Below are 21,769 nucleotides of genomic sequence, written 5' to 3'. Positions count from 1 at the left end.
TACATGGACAGATCCCAGCTCATTCTGAAGAGCTGACATTATCTGTCTACAAACACCACAACACAATGTTAAATCTTCAGTGGAGCTGCTGCAACTCAAATAATTCTTCGAAATGCACAATCCAATTCAAAATACTAAACCCATTCAATTAGAGTAATGTGGTAGTTCTACAATACAAGAACTTAACCCACCTCATTTCTCTCTCTAGTCAGCAGAAAGATATTAGCACCTCATTTAACATTTTTCCCTATAAAAATTCTGTAGAGGTAGGGTGCTGTATCAGGAAAATAACCAACTATATAAATCATAGAATCATGGAATGGTTTGGGTTGGAAGGGACCTTAAAGATCATCTAGTTTCAACCCCCTGCCATGGGCAGGGACACCCTCCACTACACCAGGTTGTCCAAAGCTCCATCCAACCTGTTCTTGAACACTTCCAGGGATGGGGCATCCACAACTTCTCTGGGCAACCTGTTCCAGTGCCTCACCACCCTCAGAGTGAAGAATTTCTTCCTTATATCCAATCTAAATTTCCCCTCTTTCAGTTTAAATCCATTGCCCCTTGTCCTGTCACTACATGCTCTTGTAAAAAGTCCCTCTCCAGCTTTCCTGTAGGCCCCCTTTGAGTACTGGAAGGCTGCAATGCTTTATTATACAACAGGTCTTTGTCATGTGAGAGAAATACACATCCCTGATCAGGGATGTAAGACCCTGGTCAGATGTACGACCAAGACGTTAATGGGTTTGGGACACCTGCAGCTGATCACAACGGATTCCCAGTGGCTGCGAGAGGCTACCAGAGCAGGCCACCGGAGTTCTTCCCTCCATCCATCTCAACAGACATGGGGTGCAGGGAGCCCTCTTTCCCTTCTTTCTGCTGGCCACTACTTCCAAAGTCAAAGTGGACAGAGACAGTGAGTTTCAGGCGCAGAGCAGAAGCACAGAAGATCAAGGGGAAAGTTTCTAACAAAAGGACGGAATTAATAACGGGATCGTTAACACTTTTGAAATGGAGTTTACTGTCTTGCACGTTGGTTTAAAAAGACATTCAAGCAATTCACCTTCTTGAACAGTTTGGAAGTGTGTTATTCACATTGAGGCTTCAGTTAGCAGATCATTAACAATTTCTTTGAGAAAGTTCTATGCCATTAAAAAGGTACACTCAAAAAGACACTCCAACGCCGTGCTTTACAGTTTCTATTTCTGAGAAGGCTGTTGCAAGCAAGCTTTATTGAAATATAGATTTTATGAGGACTAAAAAGAAAAAATTATTACAGAAATTTAACTGCTTGATCTTTCTAGGCTGATTTACAGTCCTTTAAGTTGAACCCATGTAATTTAACATGCACATTAGTCTGCACATAAACCTATGAGTAACTTTTAATTTAGATTAAAATAGTAAATGTATACTAGAGATTTGGACTGTTGTAAAGTAAAACTATAGCCATGTCAGTAACTTCTCCTGAAGTCTTTTATTCAACATACAAGTTTTGGTGATAAATCATGTTGGGTGCTAGAAAAAATGAGATATTTTCAATGCTGGTGGCCCAAATTAAAAGAAAAAAATAATTAGTTAATTGGATAAAATTCAACAATTTTGCAAGAACTGTCATGTTTCACTGCATCTGTTAACAGCAGAATCAAGTATCTATCAGAACTTTTTTTAAGCACAGCTTACACAGCATGGCATCTTTTTAACATCCACTAGAAGAAGGTAACTTCCCTTTAATACCAGAGGGGAAAACTTTGTTTTTAATTACTTTTAAAAGTATTTTTTCCTCAAATTTAAGGACCACTTTGTACCTCAGGAAAATAAAGTTTTGTTTTGTCCTGGTTTCAGCTGGGACATGGTTGGGTTTTTTTCAGTAAGAAGAACTAACTTTGTCCCAGCTGAAACCAGGACGTATATTAACAAAGTTGCCTGTAAAATAAAAACAATAAACACACACATAACACTTTTTGGTTTAATGTCTAATTTATAAAGTTTCCAGACAACTTCAGTTAAACATTAAAAGCCTTGAAATCTACAACCAGTAAAGACAGTAGATGATCAGGTACAGATACAGTTGTTGGGTTGTGGATTTTTTTTGTTGCTAATGTTTTTTTTTTTAAATAACAATGGTTTTTACAATTAAATGGTACTCCATTTTCCATCAAGATTTTTGCTTGGCCATCATCTTAACACAACTAGTCAGAACGGGCAGGTTTTAGACACTTTCTAGGTATTAACCCAACTAATTGTAGATATGTTTTATAAATGTCTTCATCACAGCAAAATGCTTATACTGAAAACATTTCAGTTGCAGTTGACTGATGCTGGAAAGGTTCTTTGAGGAGCCAAGCTACTCCCACAAAAAAATGGTTTAGCTATTAAAGCAGAGGTAGCAAGAGCCACAGTATCTAGTTAAAAAACTCATCAATAACTGTCAGGTGAAAGTCTTTGACATCCTACAAACACAGTACGAAGAGACTTCCTTTGAAATATTTAGTAAAAAGAAATAAAATTCTAGGAAATCACAGTACCTGTGCACTCACAGTATAACCTGGTTTTCCAAGCAAAGACTGCTTGTTTAAAAGTAATCTAAAGTATTTTTAAAATATTCAGTTTTCTTTATCTGCTTTAAAATAAAAAAGGAAGATGGCCACAAACATTCTGCTTTTAAAAACCACTTTTACATTGAACAAGTTTGCTTTTCAGTTATGGGACCGAGTTTTTGGCACATATTAACAAGCAGAACTCATACATTCAATGGTTTATTTGGGAGCATCCCAAGGTAAAGGACTATGCACAGAAAGACTAGGTGCCAAAGCAATGGAGGATAAATCCTGCTGTCAATTCAAGAGTAGAATAAAAAAAATAATAATAATCATCTGTGCTACTGATCATGTACTTTTAAACTACACAGTCTTACCTTTAGTATTGAATCTGAGAATATTTTTAAGTACCTTTAAGACTTTGAAACTCATATCATATTGTCAGAAATCAGGGTGAACAGAAAGCATATTCATTTGAAAGTAAGTCTGAAGTATAGCTGGATTGGGAATGTGGCATATAATAGCTGCTGATGAATAAAATCCATATTGTGACAGTTAATTTTGGTTTCCTTAACTTTTAAAGGACACAGGCAGTATTCCCAAATGTAATAGTTTTTGTGTACTATTCCTAAACATCATCTCGCTGTACAGAAATATGTATATGCTCAGATTAGCTCTGCACACTGATTAAGATTTCTAAAAATTACACATTGCTTTACTTCATACCGACTAATGCATTATGCTCATACAAAGTATCAACTGACAAACTGTAAAAAACTATACCATCATTTGAAAATAGTGAAATTTGTGTTGACGCATGTCTTACCCGTCGAGTCTTCCAAATCAATCAGTTTGGGCATTAAACTTTCAGGTAACTTTTCTGGCAAATCATACCCATTCTTCCTAGCAACTACCAGATGAAACGCAGCACAGAACTCGTCCAATGTCAGTGCACCATCTTTATCAAAATCTGACAGTTCCCTAAAAAGGAAAACTTAGTATAAATAAAATAACCTTAAGAAATTTTACGTCTAAAAGTCATACTTCTGTTGTGCTACTTGGAAGATCAAAGAATGCAGTCTCATTTTACCCTATTAAACACTTCACATTAGTGCTGCATGCATTACTGTTCAAAGATGATGAGTCTTCATTAAAAACACTTCTTAGAGCTTAAAAATCACTTAAACTCACTTTTATCTTTCCAGGTTTTTAACTCATTTAAAACAGCACTACACAATATTATTGGCCTCAGATTTTCAGCAAAGTATACTAAAGAAACGATAGTGCTGAGGCAACCTTATCTATTCTAAATGGGTAAATATCTGAATTAGAAACCATTACACTGAAAGAAAGACCAAATCTGCCAAGGTAAGCCATTTAATGACAGCATGCAATGATGCAGGACAAATTCCAGAATACAGTGAAACACAAGCTTCGCACCAAGTCAAAGCTAAATTTGTCATCAAGTCCCACTGAGTGCATTTAAAAATATTTGCATCTGTACCTTTCATTGAAAATTTGACTTGAATAAACAAATAGATAAGGAATTAATTATTTTAATTTAAATGCATCTTTAACAACAGAAACCTCAAGTAAATCACTTCTTACTCTGAAGCATTTGAAATTTCTTCAAAAGCTCAAAACGTCTTCTGAATAGTGCCAGTCTAGACCCATTAAAGCCCACTAAAGTAATACTGGAATGAATGTGAGCAGGACTGAACATACTAGAGCACTAGTGAAATTTCACTTAACACCTTCTAGAAAGCAGATTATTAGATAACTGCCATTTGGCTCTCATCTTTCTAAATAATTATCCTGAATAAAGACACATCACACTTACCAAATATGAGAAAGTTCAAGAATAGGTAGTTTTGACTTAGTGAAAAATTCTTTAGCTGCAGATCCTGAAAAATTACAACAATCATTTTTAATATTTAAAGCAAGTTAAAACATTAGAAGACTTAGAGTTATGGTAAAGGGGATTAGCTATTTAGCAAAGGTTTTGGGAAAACCAGCACTAATTACTAGGGTTAAACGAAGGAAAAAGGCAAATTAGTTTCAAGTTCTTTCTTGAATTACACTGAGTTTACTAGAACATTATCAGTGAAATGTAAAACTTTCTTCAAAATGGTATGCAAACCTAAGCACACAACAAAGTCTTTGTCACAGAACTGCTGGACCCACAATTATATTTTTTTAAAGAGTAACTTACCTGGTATAAATCCATTTAGATCAGGTTGAATGGTTTTAAACTGATTAATATAATACTGCCTTTGTTCATCAGTTATTTTCCAGGGGTCATCATAACTACTTGATTGCCTACGAATTTCATTTGTTGTTGTAGCTGATGCTACAGTTCGGACTGTTGTCTGGTCCTGAAATGAAATATTTTTCCTCAGTATTATCTACCTAAAATGCTTCTATGAATTCTCAACTTCTTGCCTTCAAAAAATAAAGCATAGTTAAATCTCACAGTAGTTTAAAAACCACAGGAAGCCATCAGCAGATTGCATCTATGGGATAATGACAGGGTATTTTTGCACACTGATACATATGGATAGGAATGACTGCAGGTATGTAAGCAGAAAAAAAAATATGGCACATATGCAAAAAAGCTAAACACAAACATTTTTTAAAATGTCAACAATTACAACTTCAAATTAGGAGCTTTCAGTTAATCATTTCAAATGAAGTCAACTCAATGAAACAAGTATCTGTTGGGTAACAGACAACAGCACAGATACACAGTAAACATCTGCAATGAAAATTATTTAAAAAAAAAGACTGCAACATCAATCTGAATGAAGCAAATCAAATACCAATAAAGTGTCACACCTGGACAGAAGCAGGATGCATGGCTAAAAGAGCACTGGTTGGTGGGGTATCTGCAAAACTGACCCAGTTTTCTTGATGGGGTGGTGGTGAATGGCCAGACCATATGGGATCACTAGAAGTAGATGAGCCTGAAAGCAGAAGAAACATTTCCTTTTCAAAAGATAACCTTGAAAACGGAGTGAGAGCTATGGATATGGAAAGCAGCCAAAAAAAAAGGCAAAAGTCCTGAAACACATGCTGCTGTCAGGGAGATATACACTCATATAACGGTGAAGAAAATGAAAACCAAATTGCACCAAGGTGACAAAATTCACCTCCTGACAACTCACTCCAGTAGATCTTTACATTAGGTCATCTTAAATCTCCACTAAAAAGAGAGAAGGGAGGAACAAGTTTATTGCAGCATGTGTAAAAAGTAAACTGAGTTTTACCCATTTTATGGGTTTTGAATGAGTTAATACTCCACGTTTTCACTTGAAATGATCAGCACTTGTACAGACAAACAGATATTTAAAAGTGGCATGCATTATTAACATGCAACTTTACTATCATTACTATTAAACTTTTCGTTTTCAGGTTTTAGTTTGCCCTTCAAAGAACAAAGTCTGTGAAACTTCTCTTAAAATCAGGCTTTTTGGCACAGAAATTTTTTTCTAAATTATTTCTAGACTAACTAAAGTCGGTTGCTTACAGACAGGCCAAGAATAATAAAAGGCATCCATATAGAGTGCCGACATCTGCTATGTATTTACTATCTGGAACACAATAATTGAGATTCACCCAGTGCCTTGTTATAATCTACTGAAGTACTGCCATGTTCAACATCTTAATATCAAAATGACAATGAAGCAACTATAGAAAGATTTGGTCACCCACTGCTCGTACAAAACTCAAAATTCTCTTCACTTGCAGTTAAAAATTAAAAATTTAAAGAGATCAGAGGGAAAACAAACTATCTAGAACAAGTCTAAAAGAATCCCAGGACTCCATTCTACTCCTTGACTCCTAAAAGAAATGCAGAACTCCTTAAATCTCAATGGCAGTTCTGAAACTAATTAATGTACTCTTCTTGCACAACTAAATGCTTTCTCTTGAAACATGTTAAAGTCATATTAGACAGCAACTTCTGCCTGAAATGTAGCAGCAGATTTCCTTTTAAAAGGCAGATCAACTTCTTGTGAGTTTCTGTAAGCCCTCCACACAACTCACAAACAAAAAATACGACATTAATGCCATAATTTTAACCCTGCCACTAAGATCTAACTTGAAGCAATAAAACCCAAGAATTTATTGCCAAGATGCTGGCTAAAAAATATTGCTATGAGAAGTCCATTTTTATATAGGTAGTTATTTATGAAGATGACAAATATCAACAATATCAGGTCTTGGAGACTGATGACACTACCAGTACCCCAACTGCAGGAAATAAGAGTGGAGGAAATCTGAGAATCAGAGACACACTAAGTGCTGACATCTAAAGTGATGCTCAGAATACAAAATTGCTATTTAATATCTGGCAGTATGCAATTACTCTTTCATTCCATAAATGATCCTTTTCCAAGGAGAAAGCAATGAGAGAAATGCTTAGAAGTGGTTTATCTTTGCTCTTCTCCTACAAACAATTGCCATAATTGTGTGCAACGCATTTAATCTTGCATGACGTAGAGTAAAAATGGAGATTTCCAGAGGGAGAAGATTTTTTGAAGGAGGAGATCAGTCTTGATACAACAGTATACAGACTTGATACAACATTGAGAGGGTTCATTATTGCTGAATTTCATCAAAATATGAAAAGAATACCAAGGAGGTTTTGCGGTGTTTTTATTTGTGGGATTTTTGGTTGTATTTTTTTGTTGTTGGGTTGTTTGATTGAGAGTTCGGGGTTTTTTTGTTTAAGTTAGCTTTTTTAGGATAAAAAGCCACTGTTAACTACTCCTTTTGTCCCCACATTTGCCCTCCGCTTCTGGAAGCTCCTGATGTGGTCTGAAGCTTCTAGTGACTTTATCCAAAATTGCTGAGAAAAAAAGGCAATGACTTTGACACTGCATTTTTGCCTTGAGATTCTTCTCCAGCACCTGGCCTAACTCTAATAAAACACTCGAAAGAAGTGTGCAGGTAAGCTCAGTCTGTCTCCACCTGGTCTCTCTCAGCACAGGGCTAACAGACAGTAAGATTCAGACAAGTCCTTCCCATCTCTCCTATGGATACACCACACAAATTTTACTTTTAATATAATGGTTCTCCCCTTCTCTGCCCCTCAGACATTGACTTTATTACCACTAACCTTACATACGCTTACTCCACCTTTACTTCTCCCAACAACTTGTCTGAGTACAGTTTAATTTGTATTCCACTGAGCACAGTACTGCTTCCAAAGCAGTACTTCAACAGCGGTGGAGATGCCAGGAGCACCAAAGTGTCACTCCTTCTGAGTACTCTGCAAGTATTACAAGCATTGTTTCCTTTCTCCCCCCTTCAAATAATCCCAACAAGAATACTCTTGCTCTACTGTTCCTGTTACTCACTCTGTGATGCCATGTTTTAGGACAGAGGATGGGAAGGCTGGAGAACACTGGAGAAAGATAACTAGTAACTGTGGACACCTGGATCTATACACACGCTCACAGACTGCCACCAGCCAGTAACTCAATTCTCAATCATGAAAACTACATCTATTTGACGTTTGAATTAAGGGATTGCCACCCTTCACTTTCGGCTCGAACTACAAAATCAGACTGAGAACACTGAGGTTGAAGGGAAGGTGGAAGAAAACTGGGTCACAGAGAAGACTCGGAACAATCAGTGTATTTTTATTTTATGAGTTGTAACCCGAAGAAGAAACAAACTTCAGCAGTCTGTGTGCTTTTTCATCAGTGAGAACACCATTTACAGCACTCTGAATGCAGAGCAAGCCTAAGACCAATTACCAGATTTGAACTGGCTGGTGAAGTCTAACGCACTGTGTCTGGCATGAAGACCTGACGTGAATGCCTGTGGCTGCTCTGTATCCTTCTCCTCTAGCGTGAGTATCTTACCAAAACATTGGTAACTAGTGGAACACGATTCACTTTCTGTGGGAGAAAAGTCACGCCGTCACTTTTAGCTACAAATTAAGTGTAAGAAATGCTTTATCTAAATAACATCTGAGTAGCTTGTACTTTTCAATAACGATACAAATGTGGGTTTACTAAATATTCAACTAACTTTGTAAACTAGCAAGAGTCAGCCTCACCTCCATCCCTGGAAAGATAATGGAACAACTTATCCTTGGTGCTGTCTCTAGGCATATCAAGGATAAGAGGGTCAATTAGGGGCAGTCAACATGGCTTCACTAAGGGGAAGTCGTGCTTGACAAACCTGATAGCCTTTGATGAGGACATCACCCAGTGGGGTGGATGCTGGTAGAGCAGTGGATGTGGTCTATCTTGACTTCACTAAAGCATCTGACACAGTCTCCCATGGCATCCTCACAGCTAAACCGAGGAAGTGTGGCCTGGATGATCGGGTAGTGAGGTGGATTGTGAACTGGCTGTAGGATATAAGCCAGAGAGTAGCGGTCAATGGGACAGAGTCCAGTTGGAGGCCTGTATCCAGTGGAGTCCCTCAAGGGTCAGTACTGGGACCAGTATTGTTCAACATATTCATCGATGATTTGGATGAGGGAATAGAGTGCACAGTCAGCAAGTTTGCTGATGACACTAAACTGGGAGGAGTGGGTGACACACCTGAAGGCTGTGCTGCCATTCAGAGAGACCTGGACAGGCTGGAGAGTTGGGCGGGGAGAAATTTAATGAAATACAACAAGGGCAAGTGTAGAGTCTTACATCTCGCTAAGGACAGCCCCACATACCAGTACGAGTTGGGGACTGAACTGTTGGGGAGCAGCACAAAGGCAAGGGACCTGGGGGTCCTGGTGGGCAGCAGGATGACCATGAGCCAGCAATGTGCCCTTGTGGCCAAGAAGGCCAATGGCATCCTGGGGTATATGAGAAGGGGTGTGGTTAGTAGGTTGAGAGAGGTTCTCCTCCTCCTCTACTCTGCCCTGGTGAGGCCACATCTGGAATATTGTGTCCAGTTCTGGGCTCCGCAGTTCAAGAAGGACAAGGAACTGCTGGAGAGAGTCCAGCATAGGGCCACAAGGATGATGAAGGGAGTGGAGCATCTCCCTTATGAGGAAAGGCTGAGGGAGCTGGGTCTCTTGAGCTTGGAGAAGAGGAGACTGAGGGGGGACCTCATTCATGTTTATAAATATGGAAAGGGTGACTGTCATAAGGATAGAGCCAGGCTCTGCTCAATGGCATCCAATGATAGGACAAGGGGAAATGGATATAAGCTGGAACATAGGAGGTTCCGCTTAAACATGAGGAAGAACTTCTTCCCAGTATGGAGAACAGAACACTGGAACAGGCTGTCCAGAGAGGTTGTGGAGTCTCCTTCTCTGGAGATGTTCCAAACTCGCCTGGACACGTTCTTGTGTGATCTGATCTAGGTGGTCCTGCTCCGGCAGGGGGATTGGACTAGATGATCCTTTGAGGTCCCTTCCAATCCCTAACATTCTGTGATTCTGTGATTCCTTGCTATCAAGTTGTGATGACACAAAACCAGAAAGTGAGTACAATTTTGGCAATAAAGTAAAACGCTGTAGAGCTCTTCCCTCCCTGAATAATCACGTCCTGGTAAGAATAACCCTTAACTTGTAACAAGGCCAATTATCAAGAGTTATTGAAGCGGTAACTACGAGACAAAGGACTATTCAGTCCCCAGCAAGTACAGTAAATATCTTGGGCCTCTAAAGATGCAAGTGAACTGTTAGCACAGTAGACATGTTCCACTTCCATCCATGGAATTTTCTGGTTCTTGATTTCATGATCTGCAACAAAACCTCTCCCAACGAGGAAAAGAAAGAAGTGTGGTTTAGGGCTGCAAGTTCTCATACATATTCAGACATCAAAAAGAGCATTGATGCAAGGCCAGAGCTAACAGAGGTCCTATGACTGAACAGAAGACCTCAAGACTTTTTTACTAGTTTGAAAACATTATTTGGATACTACCAAAATAAATACTCTGCTTTGCTTCTAGTCCAAACAGACTACAAGGTAACAAAAAATAATTTCTAGCCCCTACTCTGGCAAGCACTCAACTATCGTTTGAAGTGGGGAAGGGGTTCTTTCTCCCAAGTTTGTCACCATCAGCATCCTTCTAGCAGCTGAAGCTGTAGTGCAAAATGAGCTGAAAAGGTAAAAGTACTAAGTTGGTTTTTTTTTCCTTTCCTATAACTACAGGTACAGGAGGCTCTCATGTTATACACAATTCTGTTTCCTACAAGGAGTACAGTCGTCCACTGTATTCTTCTGTGAAGACTGATCCAGATCAGAGATGCAAGCCAGAACTGGGGCACAAAAACATGATTTTTTTTTAACAGCTTTATCTTAAACTGTCAAATCAAAGACACTTGGAAGACTTGAGACACTCAGGTTTTAATAGAATTGACTCTGATATTTAAGGATGAGACCTGAATGAACTATAAACTTCATTATACACAGGTGATCAATGTCTGTCCCTGAACTTTTAATTCCTGATACTAAAGTAAAATACGTGCACCTTTTGGGGCTCTCTTTACAAAAAGGCTTGAAGAAAGACGGTAACAAGACTTGGCTTCTGATTTCAGATGTGTAAGCACACTGAGCTGGTCATGACAGTGCCTCAGAGTCCAGCTACTTAAGAAGCAACACTAACAGTATCCTAACTGAATTAATGGACAACACAGGGGCAAAAAAACTTGTAAAATCTAAACTCTTTTGCTCTGTTGAGATGAGAACAGGATTTCTTCCTCAAGAAATTGAGAATTATAGTTATAAGCCATGCTTAAGACTTCTGATACAAAAGAAGGTTAAAGATTTTTAAAAACAATCGAGTCATTATCTAATTGATCTTACTGGCATCACGGAGACGTGGTGGGATGAATCCTATGACTGGAGTGTCAGAATAGAAGGGTACAGGCTCTTTAGGAAGGACAGGCAGGGGAGAAGAGGAGGACTTGGGAGTGCTGGTGGATGAGAAGCTCAACATGAGCCGGCACCGTGCACTGGCAGCCCAGAAAGCCAACCATATCCTGGGCTGTATCAAAAGAAGTGTGGCCAGCAGGTCGAGGGAGGTGATTCTGCCCCTCTGCTCTGCTCTCGTGAGACCCCACCTGGAATACTGTGTTCAGCTCTGGAGTCCCCAACACAAGAAGGACATGGAGCTGCTGGAGCGAGTCCAGAGGAGGCCACGAAGATGATCCGAGGGCTGGAGCACCTCTGCTATGAAGACAGGCTGAGAGAGTGGGGGCTGTTCAGCCTGGAGAAGAGAAGGCTCCGGGGTGATATCACAGCAGCTTTCCAGTACTTAAAGGGGACCTACAGGAAAGCTGGAGAGGGACTTTTTGCAAGGGCAAATGTAGTGATAGGACAAGGGGCAATGGATTTAAACTGAAAGAGGTCACATTTAGATTAGATATAAGGAAGAAATTTTTTACTCTGAGGGTGGTGAGGCAGTGGAACAGGTTGCCCAGAGAAGTTGTGGCTGCCCCATCCCTGGCAGTGTTCAAGGCCAGGTTAGATGAGGCTTTGGGCAACCTGGTGTAGTGGAGGATTTCTCTGCCCATGGCAGGGGGGTTGGAACTAGACGATCTTTAAGGTCCCTTCCAACCCAAACCATTCTATGATTCTATGATTATAATAGTTATTCTCTACAGTCTAATTTGATACAGAAAGTACTATTTAATTTTTTTCATGGTGGGAGTATGATGATGCAATGGAGTATCTTTACCATGCATAAGGCAGAATCTTCCTATTTAAACATATCTTTCTCCAAAGAAAAAAATTATGTTTTGATTTTTGTCCTAGTTTAAGGCAACATGCTGTTTATTATTAGATCCATCAGAAACATTTCCACACTTGAGGTATCATGCTTTCAGCTGACAACCCCATTACCCTCAAACAACGTTTCACACAATGTGAAATACAAGTAGAGAGACCTGGGTTCTTATTTTTCTTGGATCACAAGTGAAATGGCACAGTCCTGCCTTAAATCCTTCTGAAATACCATGCACTTGCACATTACCTGATTTCTCAAGAACATCTTGCATTGAAATCAAGATGAGCTTGCAGTGTTGATTCTAAGAAAAGTAACCAACCCTCTATCTGCTTCTACCTAAACATCAGCAGAACATAATTTTTCTACAAAATACTGTCTGTAAAAAGTAGGCTCAAGAGAGGAAAAAAGAATGATGAACTGTCTACAACAGCTGAAATTCAAAGGAATAATTAATCATCCACAGCGCAAAATAATCACCGATAGAGAATCAGGATGAAAATGTTTGTTAAACTACATATATGAAACCACTCTATCCTGAGCATTGCCAGAACAGTCAATCCTTCTATAACAGTATCTCCAAATTACTTTAAACACACTATGAATGTGTTTTGGTACAGAATATAAAATGGGCAAATATTGAGCCAGATCAGAAATACTTTCAGACTACTACTGAAAAATATATCCATTAGACATCACGGGAAAAGCACTGCCAAACTCAAATATTAACATGGTGTTACAACTTTATTTTTAAGAGGACAATACGGCACTCATCAACAGTAGGAAGAGTTTGCGTACTTTCCTGGAGCCCTTGATTTCCTAAGTTAGAATAACTTCACAAGTTAGAAATCACCTACCAGACAATCTTCTATTTCAGCTTGCAAGAAAAGCAAATCAACTAAACTATGCCAGAAGTCAAGAAAATTCACTGCTGAAAAATCACAATGCCTGGGCTGAACCCTTAGAACTGATTATAAATGCAATAAGCAGACTAATCATCTTTATTTTTTTATTCTACATTGACTGCCACTTACTAGCAAACAACATTCAGGACACTAGCATACACCTCCCACATACAGCCCATTTCACTTCTAAAATAACTTCTATTTCCTTATCCAACCAATTCTAACAACAGAATCCCTGGTTCTCCATGGATGCTTGTAACTACAGAATGATGACAAATTGAAAAGAGCAGATCAATTTTGGAATATCAAAACTGAAATAAAACAACAGTTCAATCTGAAACTACAGCCTACAAAACGCAACATATTATTTAGCAGAATCGTCAAAAGCAGAGCCTGAATTAGAATTGCTCTGCTGTTCCCAAATTTATTAAGTCTATCAGATATCAGAAAAGAAAACAGAACTTTTTGAAATATGAGGTATTAAGGGAGAAAGCTTTTTAAATCTGAGCACAGAAATTCAACAACAACAAGGAGGGTCTTCATGTTAAATGAAGAACAATAAAGGATGAAAAGATTTACTGAAACAAGTGGTTCTATCTTGCCAGATTGGAGATAGTGTAGCTTCAGTTATATTTATGTAAACTTTAAAGAAAGCCAAAAAAAAAAAAAATATTAAGAGAACTAGTTGCTCTGACAATCCATCTGATCTACTACAAACATAATTCAAACAAACAACACGTTATCTGCTGCTTTCTCTTAAGCTCCCCAGGTTTTGGGGTACACTGACAGTTCCTGCACAGTTCCAACAGGACGTCAGTGTTGTATTAGAAAGCCTTCCACTGGGAAATTTCCATACTCTCTCCCTCCCTCCAAACTCTAAGCATTTCCCATACCACATTAAGGAATGGATCCACCATGTACAGGATGACACATTCCACAGTGCTGCCATCAACATGAACATTGAACATGAATCTGCAAGAAAGTTTCCAAGATTGGAAAATACAAAGATAAACTGCCCTAAACTCATTTAATATACTTATTTAAGAATTCCACAACTTTGGGTTACAGCTGAAGCAGAACAGAAGACATTTATACCTGGTTGTGCTTCACTAAATGGAGCCCAAAAAGGCCCAGGTCCAGCAAGAGGTCGTTCATTATTCCCTCCGCTGGGATGGCGGTTGTGCTTCCTCCATGTATGTGGAGAGGTTGGTGGGGATTGCTGTGGTGAAACAACTGGAGATGTGGACTCCTAATAAAACAAAGGAACCTTTTAAGTTTTATACTAAATAACTAAATACATAAAAGCCTATCTAAAACCATTATTTCTAGGAACAACCATCACTGCAGTTAAAGTCTCATTTTAGAGAGTGAAAATTTTAGTACTTATTAAAATAAGGGAACAGGAGAAGTCAGGTACAGGATGACTGGACATGGTCACTTCACACAAGGTCATCTAATATATTTTTAACTTGGCACTCTTAAGACAACAGCAATGCCGAGTTAAATGACTTTGCTACAAAGGATACTAGATTTTAAGACTCACTTTCACTTGTGATAAAAGTTACATTTGAACCCAGGTCTCAAAAGAAAAGATTATTTACTGTACAATTTATCAGCATACCGAAGTTTCATCAAGTGATTCACAATCAGTGACTTTCATTTAAAAAAACAAACCAGCATTAAACACTGAAAAAAATCCCTACGCAGGTCACATCATTATTATTATTTTAATATGCAAAAACATAGATGTAATTTTTTCCAAAGAATGATGCCATCTAGGACATACTTCTCTGTTGTACGAATTACAAGGTAGTTTTGCCCTGATGTTAAGACTCAAGCTTCTCTTTAATCCTGTATTTATTATATTCTCCCTGAACAGGCAGGAAAACAGAGAATCACATGTGCAATTTCTATCTGGATTCAGTTCTCATAAAACATTCAGATTACCAGATTATTCCATTTCAAATAAAACAAAAAGGAAAAATCATTTATATTGTACAAAGTATTTATATAGTTGAAAGTAATTTCCTCCCTATATATATATATATATATATCTTTTGAAATTCCTGTTTGCCAGATGTCCCAATTTGAACTAAACTTTATTAGTGAAAACAAGTACAACAAGAAAGCAAAGCTTGAACTTCGAGTTTCCTGAAAAGTAAAAACAAAGCTAAAAATCTCAAAATCTGATTTCAGACAAAAAAATAGTTTGGTACTCTATGTTAACAACTGTTAACGTACTATCCAGTACTAAAAGCCAGACTGACTATAGGCTTCCACACAATTCCCAAACTGAACTGGTTTACTTTTTCAAATATTCAAAAGTCATTATGCTTTTAAATCAATATTACATCTGCAAAAGTCTAAAAGTCAGTGAGAAAGTGCCATAAACAAGCTTTTATCCAATCAAGGTACATACTAAAGCCACATGCACTGTAACAAAAAAGTTTTAGGGCCATGATGACCGGTTACTTTCTAATGTGCTGATGTAAACTTGCAACTTTTTTTTTCCCCCTTTGATTTTCGTGTTTCCTGGGATACAGGACCAGCCCGGTTGATTGTGCAACTGAGCTATTCTCTGAGTTCTGACCACAGAGTCAGATTCCCTGAAATATGTCCTTAGAGACATAGATCTGTTGGAGCGTGTTCAGAGAAGGGCCACGAAGATGATCCAGGGGCTGGAGCACCTCTGCTACGAGGACAGGTTGCGGGAGCTGGGACTGTTCAGCGTTGAAAAGAGAAGACTTCGGGGGGACCTAATAGCTGCCTTCCAATACCTGAAGGGAACCTACAGGAAGGCTGGGGAGGGACTTTTTACAAGAGTGTCCACTGATAGGACAAGGGGAAATGGGTTTAAGTTGAAGGAGAACAGATTTGGATTAGATCTTAGGAAGAAATTCTTCAGTACGAGGGTGGTAAGACTTTGGAATAAATTGCCCAGAGAAGTTGTGGATGCCCTCTCCCTGGAGGTGTTCAAGGCCAGGTTGGACGGAGCCTTGAGTAGCCTGATCTAGTTGAGAGGCGTCCCTGCTCCTGACAGGGAGGTTGGATTAGATGATCTCTAAGGTCCCTTCCAGCCTATGCCGTTCTGTGATTCTATGATTCTAAATAAGTTCCTAGGCCACAAGATTTTGAACTTTCCATTCAAGGCATTTAAATAACGCTTGTATGTACTGGCAAAGAGTATTACAAAGTGGCTGGGAGCAGTAGTAACTCACTTCAGCTTTTAATTCAGGGACCAGCTGACTGCACAACATCACTGTTCTTCCACAGCACCTCCACCAGTTCAAGACATTTTTGTTGCAGTTAGAAGTCTTTCTGAAATCTGCCTGAAGATTTCTCCTCTTAGCATCTTACTTGACAAGAAATTTTTACTAGATGACAGTACATTCTTACTCTCACAGGTACCTGGGGGAAAGAGGGGAAGGAGTCAGGGCATCCAGAGTGCCACTTGGAGGCTGGAAGCTAGACCCAAGGTTGAATAATTTGTGTCATGGTTTGATGTGGAGGATGTGGAGGGGGTGGGGGTTCTGGTGGCAGGAGAAGGGTTTTGGTCCCTGTGACCTCCCCGGTTTTGGAACCGGGTTAGGCTTAGTTCTGGCCACCAGAGCAGACTGCCATCCCCCTCGGGGTTGAGCCAATAGGGCGCCTCTGCGAATTGCCCTATTTAAGTCAGGACAAAGGAACCGGAAAATGTGCTTTGCCCAGGATCGAGGAGAGAAGGAGGAGGTGTGCCGGAGCCGAGTTTCCCCTGCGGCTGATGGTGAGATAGCAGGCGGCCCCCCTGCAACCAGGACGGCCTCGGTGGAGCAGAGACCCACTCGCAGCCCGTGGGGAGAAGATGCCTGAGCCTGAGGATGGTCGTGTTGGGGTGCACGACAAGGCAGAGCGGCATCTGGAGTCTGCGTGACGACCCACGCCGGAGTGAGTGGCTACAGCTCCCTAAGTACCCGAGACTGTGGTAAAGCCCACACCGGAGCAATCTGTGGGGAAGGATTGTTTCCAGTGGGCTGGACTCACACTGGAGAAGTTTGTGGATTTTTCCTCATGGGTAGGGGATCCACTGGAGCAGGGGAAAAGGGTGTAAGGACTCCTCCTCCTTTAAGAAAGAAGCAGCAGTAACAGCACGGAATGAACTGACCTGCACTCCCCCAGTCCCTGCCCCCTGTGCTGCTGGAGGGAGGAGGTAGAGCCGGGAGGAAAAGGAAAGGGGGGGGGGGGGGGGGGGGGAAGGTGTCGGTTTTAAGATCTGGTTTTGGTTTTTTCTGTCCTCTCGAGTAACAGGTTTTGTTTCCCTTTGTCCTTCTAATTAACCATTAATAAACTGTTTTGCTTTGAGAAAGCCCAGTCTGTTTTGCCTGGGACCATGGTTGGTGGGTGCTCCCTCTGTTCTTGTCTCAATCCTCAGTCCCTTTATTTTTTTTTTTTTATTTCTCCTCTCTACTTTACTGGAGAAGGAGAGACTGTGTGAGTTTTAGTTGCTGGATCAGCCTAAAACCACGACAGTTTGTCTGCCTAGCACAGTGCGACAGGTGCTAAGAGAACCACAATGATGCATCACTGAAATCAACAAAAAGCTTCCTCTTCCATCGGCTTTTAAACAAGCCATCTTTTATCAAAAGAGATTTGAAGGATGTTTGACTTTTTAGACCAAATACCATGAGTAAACCTAGGGAGAGCTATGCTTGGTCACGGACACTATTCATTGACTTCAGTACTCTTACTCTCGTAAGTCAAACAGTCCAGAAAGACACAGAAGAAAACCTGAAGCAGACAGATGTATGATAGTCTACCCAAAGGAAAACACTCACTACCTCTAGTAACTGCATGTCAACATTTAAACTCTTGACACACAGTCCTCATGAGGCAGCCTTGTCCTAATGAAGCTAATGTTCTTAATGTTGAGGAACATGGTTTAGACTCAATGATCTTGAGGGTCTCTTCCAACTAGATCACAGAATGTTGGGGATTGGAAGGGACCTCAAAGGATCATCTAGTCCAATCCCCCTGCCGGAGCAGGACCACCTACATCAGATCACACAAGAACACGTCCAGGCGGGTTTGGAACATCTCCAGAGAAGGAGACTCCACACCCTCTCTGGGCAGCCTGTTCCAGTGTTCTGGTACCCTTACTGGGAAGAAGTTCTTCCTCATGTTTAAGCGGAACCTCCTATGTTCCAGCTTATATCCATTTCCTCTTGTCCTATCATTGGATGCCAGTGCGAAGGGCCTGGCTCCATCCTCATGACAGTCACCCTTTCCATATTTATAAACATGAATGAGGTCCCCCCTCAGTCTCCTCTTCTCCAAGCTAAAGAGACCCAGCTCCCTCAGCCTTTCCTCATAAGGGAGAAGCTCCACTCCCTTCATCATCTTTGTGGCCCTGCGCTGGACTCTCTCCAGTAGTTCCTTGTCCTTCTTGAACTGAGGGGCCCAGAACTGGACACAATATTACAGATGTGGCCTCACCAGGGCAGAGGAGAGGGAGAGGAGATGACTCTATGATTCTAAGATGACAACTGTCACTACTCAGTAAGCCTCCGTCTCACACTTGGCCTTATGCTGTAAGCACAGGAAGAAATCATAAATATGATCCTCAACTTCAATTCTTCCAAATGTTTACTCTACATATGGTTCACGTGATTCTGTAAAGCACGCAATAATGGTACTCAGATTATCAGAGGTACATGCATAATAAGCAATTAACTTTGCTTTCAATGTACCAGTCAACGTTACATCAGAATTCTGAACATTTACAGATTTCTCACAATTGATCTGAGGCTTCAACTTACAGACTCCAAAGTTATTAAACAGCAAAATGAAGTCACCAACTCCAATGTCAAAAAGCTTCTGGAAGAGGGACAAGCCACATCTTCAGCTTTGCCATCATTACAAGACACACATTCCCAAAAATCAAATTTAGATGGCATTACTGCGGCACCATCCTTCCACTGTGCAATCCGTCACTCACATATACCACTCATGGCATTCCTTCATCTAGCATACTAAAAGCTTAGGATAGCTAAACTCCTTAATTATTTAAAAAAAAAATATTATTTTTTAAAATGTGTGTGTGTATATATATATATAAAAAATCATAGAATCATAGAATGGTTAGAGTTGGAAGGGACCTCAAAGATCATGGCTTAGCCAAAACACTGATGGCTCAAAGCAAGTGTAAAGAAGGAAGATGCATGCCAGAAAAGCCTGTGGAGGAGGCAGGACTGTAGAAACATTGACTCTCATTCAAAAGCAGTCACGGGAAAACAAAAGGAGTAGGGATTTATTGAAACTGCAATTACATTCAGGTTGATTCTTCCCTTGTACATAGGTTCATATCAACTGTGCATCCGTATGTGCCTTTGCAGTGTATAAGAAGTTGTCATTTTCATACACTCATGCTTAGAAAACACAGTGTTGCACAAATTTCCCTGTCAATTTAGCATTGAGCTTCACACTTTCGTGAACAGAGGCAGCATTTTCATTAGAACCACCTCTGTTCCTCAGCTGCAACACACACTTTCATAAACTGAGTGTTTTGAGAGTTTATGTTGCAGCTGAGGAAGCAGGGTTGTTCACTTTCATCTGTCCCATCGATTAATCAAAAACTAATTTTGAAAGCCTGAAATATCTGGGATTAGATTTTTTTCTGAGAATATTAGGGTACAGAACCTAACTTAATTGCTCTTCAAAATCCTAACAACGACAGTGTGCCTAATTTGGGTTACTGATGATTCAGCAATTTTGAAATTCACCATTTTAATAGAAGTTACACACCTAATCTTTTTAGGAACTTTGACAATTTTACTCATCAGCTGCATACTGTACTTGATGTATCATTTATTAGATCAGCTACTATGAAAATCTTATTTTGATAAACTGTTTTAGCACTTTCAATGCAATTATATTCAAACATTTAAAAAACTAGCTTTTAATTTCCCTCCAAACAAATCTCAATAAAAAACTCATAGCAAGTACAACATTCTGTTCTTTACTATCTTAAGACATTTATTTTTCCTCTTTAAATTATTCCAGAAAACAGATCTAAATAAAAGCATGTTGACATAAACTATTTTCATGTTAAATCAAACTGCTGAGACCGTTATTCTCAATAACCCATAAAAAAATAAGGTTATAGCTAACAGGCAAAAATTAAGTAATCCATCTTAATTTAAAAAAACAAACAAACAAATAAAAAAAAATTAAAAGAGTTGTAAAAAGCATCATTTTTGTCAAACTGGAATGACAAAACCAAGACACTATGAAGGACTCGGACTTTTTTAGCCTGACAAGCAGTTACTAAAAACAGCATGTTAATTAAAGGTGATATAATATCTGGCTCTAAAAAGACGAACCTTAGTGAAGATAAGTCAAACAAACTGGCATAAGGCAACACAATACTGTGCTAAAAAGCAACTCTGGAGGGATCTCAACCTCCAAGGGGCATTGCGAGCATACATGAGTCAAACGAGATTATAAACCTTTTCCTGGATCTCACACCTCAGGCCAGAAGAAAGCCTCCTGAGGAGAATTCCAGAGACAATGAAGCCAGACACGGTATCCGAAGGGTATCTCTAAGAGTGTAGTGATCCAGGTCCTGATACCATCCAGCCTGCGTAAGAGTCAGGGAACAGATCCATCATGAAGAAGGATTATGCTAGAGATGGTGATTGCATTGCAGAACGTGTTTTTGTTATCAACTAGCATTCAGCCCGAAGAACAAAACAGTCCATGGTTCAATGTGAACTTCTTCACATGCAGCACCCCACATTTTTGGAGAGGGGGTGTGCGGTCCAGCCAATTACAAACTTGTTAGTGTGACCTCAACAGTTTGAAAGGTTTTAGACTGGGTTTTGAAGAAAATAAAACCCGAGACAAATGGAAAAGGGATCAATCATACCATGGGAAGTTTTACTTAAGTTGGTTGACGCTATTTTTGTCATTTTCTAGACAAAGAAACTGCACCACATTTAACATGAACCTGAGCATAGTTCAGTGGGGCGCCATACAAGATAATTCCAAGAATGTGGAGATTAATACAAGACTCTAAGGTGCAAAAGAGCTGGCTACAGAGGAAGCAAAGCCGGACTGTATTAGAATGGGAACTATGAGATTGAAGGGAAGTTTCTAATCATGCTCCTGAATGACTGATTTGGGCAATGACCTGATTTGATACTTTAGGTAACTGCTTATGCACACTCAATAGCACGTTGATGAACTGACAACAAATGTAAGGAGGCATCGGATGGATTCCTTTCAGGACACAGGTAACAGTAAACTATCAAGTTTTAAAACATAAAATACAGTTTCTTGCCTAGGAAATGAATACCAAAGTGCATAATGAGAATCGAAGAGCTGAAAACAGAAGACTGGATGCACAGGTCAGCTATCAGATCACTACAACATGTCAAACACGACAGATTTGCTTTATTCACAGCTGCTAAGGTGCATGAGGTGAGATATATCAAGCAGAAGTACCCGACAAAATAGTATTAATACTGGTGAGATCACATTTGGAATAAGAAATACAAATCTAGTAAAATATTTTCAATAAGAACAAACTCAAATAGGATCAAAGGCAGAGAGGATTATGAAGATTAATGGTAACTACTTTATGAGATGAAACTGAGACTATGG

General features: G+C 39.6%; 1 protein-coding gene across 10 annotated transcripts in view; it reads right to left on the bottom strand.

Moving 5' to 3' along the window:
• The window catches only part of REPS1 (RALBP1 associated Eps domain containing 1), a 73,231-nt gene that overhangs the window by 24,738 nt on the left and 26,724 nt on the right, over positions 1-21,769 (bottom strand). For all 10 annotated transcript variants that reach the window (XM_086631210.1, XM_086631212.1, XM_086631211.1 and 7 more), the window contains exons 4-8: positions 14,228-14,381; positions 5,373-5,500; positions 4,750-4,912; positions 4,378-4,441; positions 3,364-3,518 (exon numbers count right to left, since the gene is read on the bottom strand). In XM_086631210.1, the coding sequence (XP_086487336.1) occupies positions 3,364-3,518; positions 4,378-4,441; positions 4,750-4,912; positions 5,373-5,500; positions 14,228-14,381 (664 nt within the window). The remainder of the gene's footprint in view (positions 1-3,363; positions 3,519-4,377; positions 4,442-4,749; positions 4,913-5,372; positions 5,501-14,227; positions 14,382-21,769) is intronic.

Source organism: Tauraco erythrolophus, chromosome 2 (assembly GCF_009769465.1).
Source record: "Tauraco erythrolophus isolate bTauEry1 chromosome 2, bTauEry1.pri, whole genome shotgun sequence".
Taxonomy (NCBI): Eukaryota; Metazoa; Chordata; class Aves; order Musophagiformes; family Musophagidae; genus Tauraco; species Tauraco erythrolophus.
Note: the sequence above shows the minus strand (reverse complement) of the source record. Positions and strands in the feature narration are given on the sequence as shown.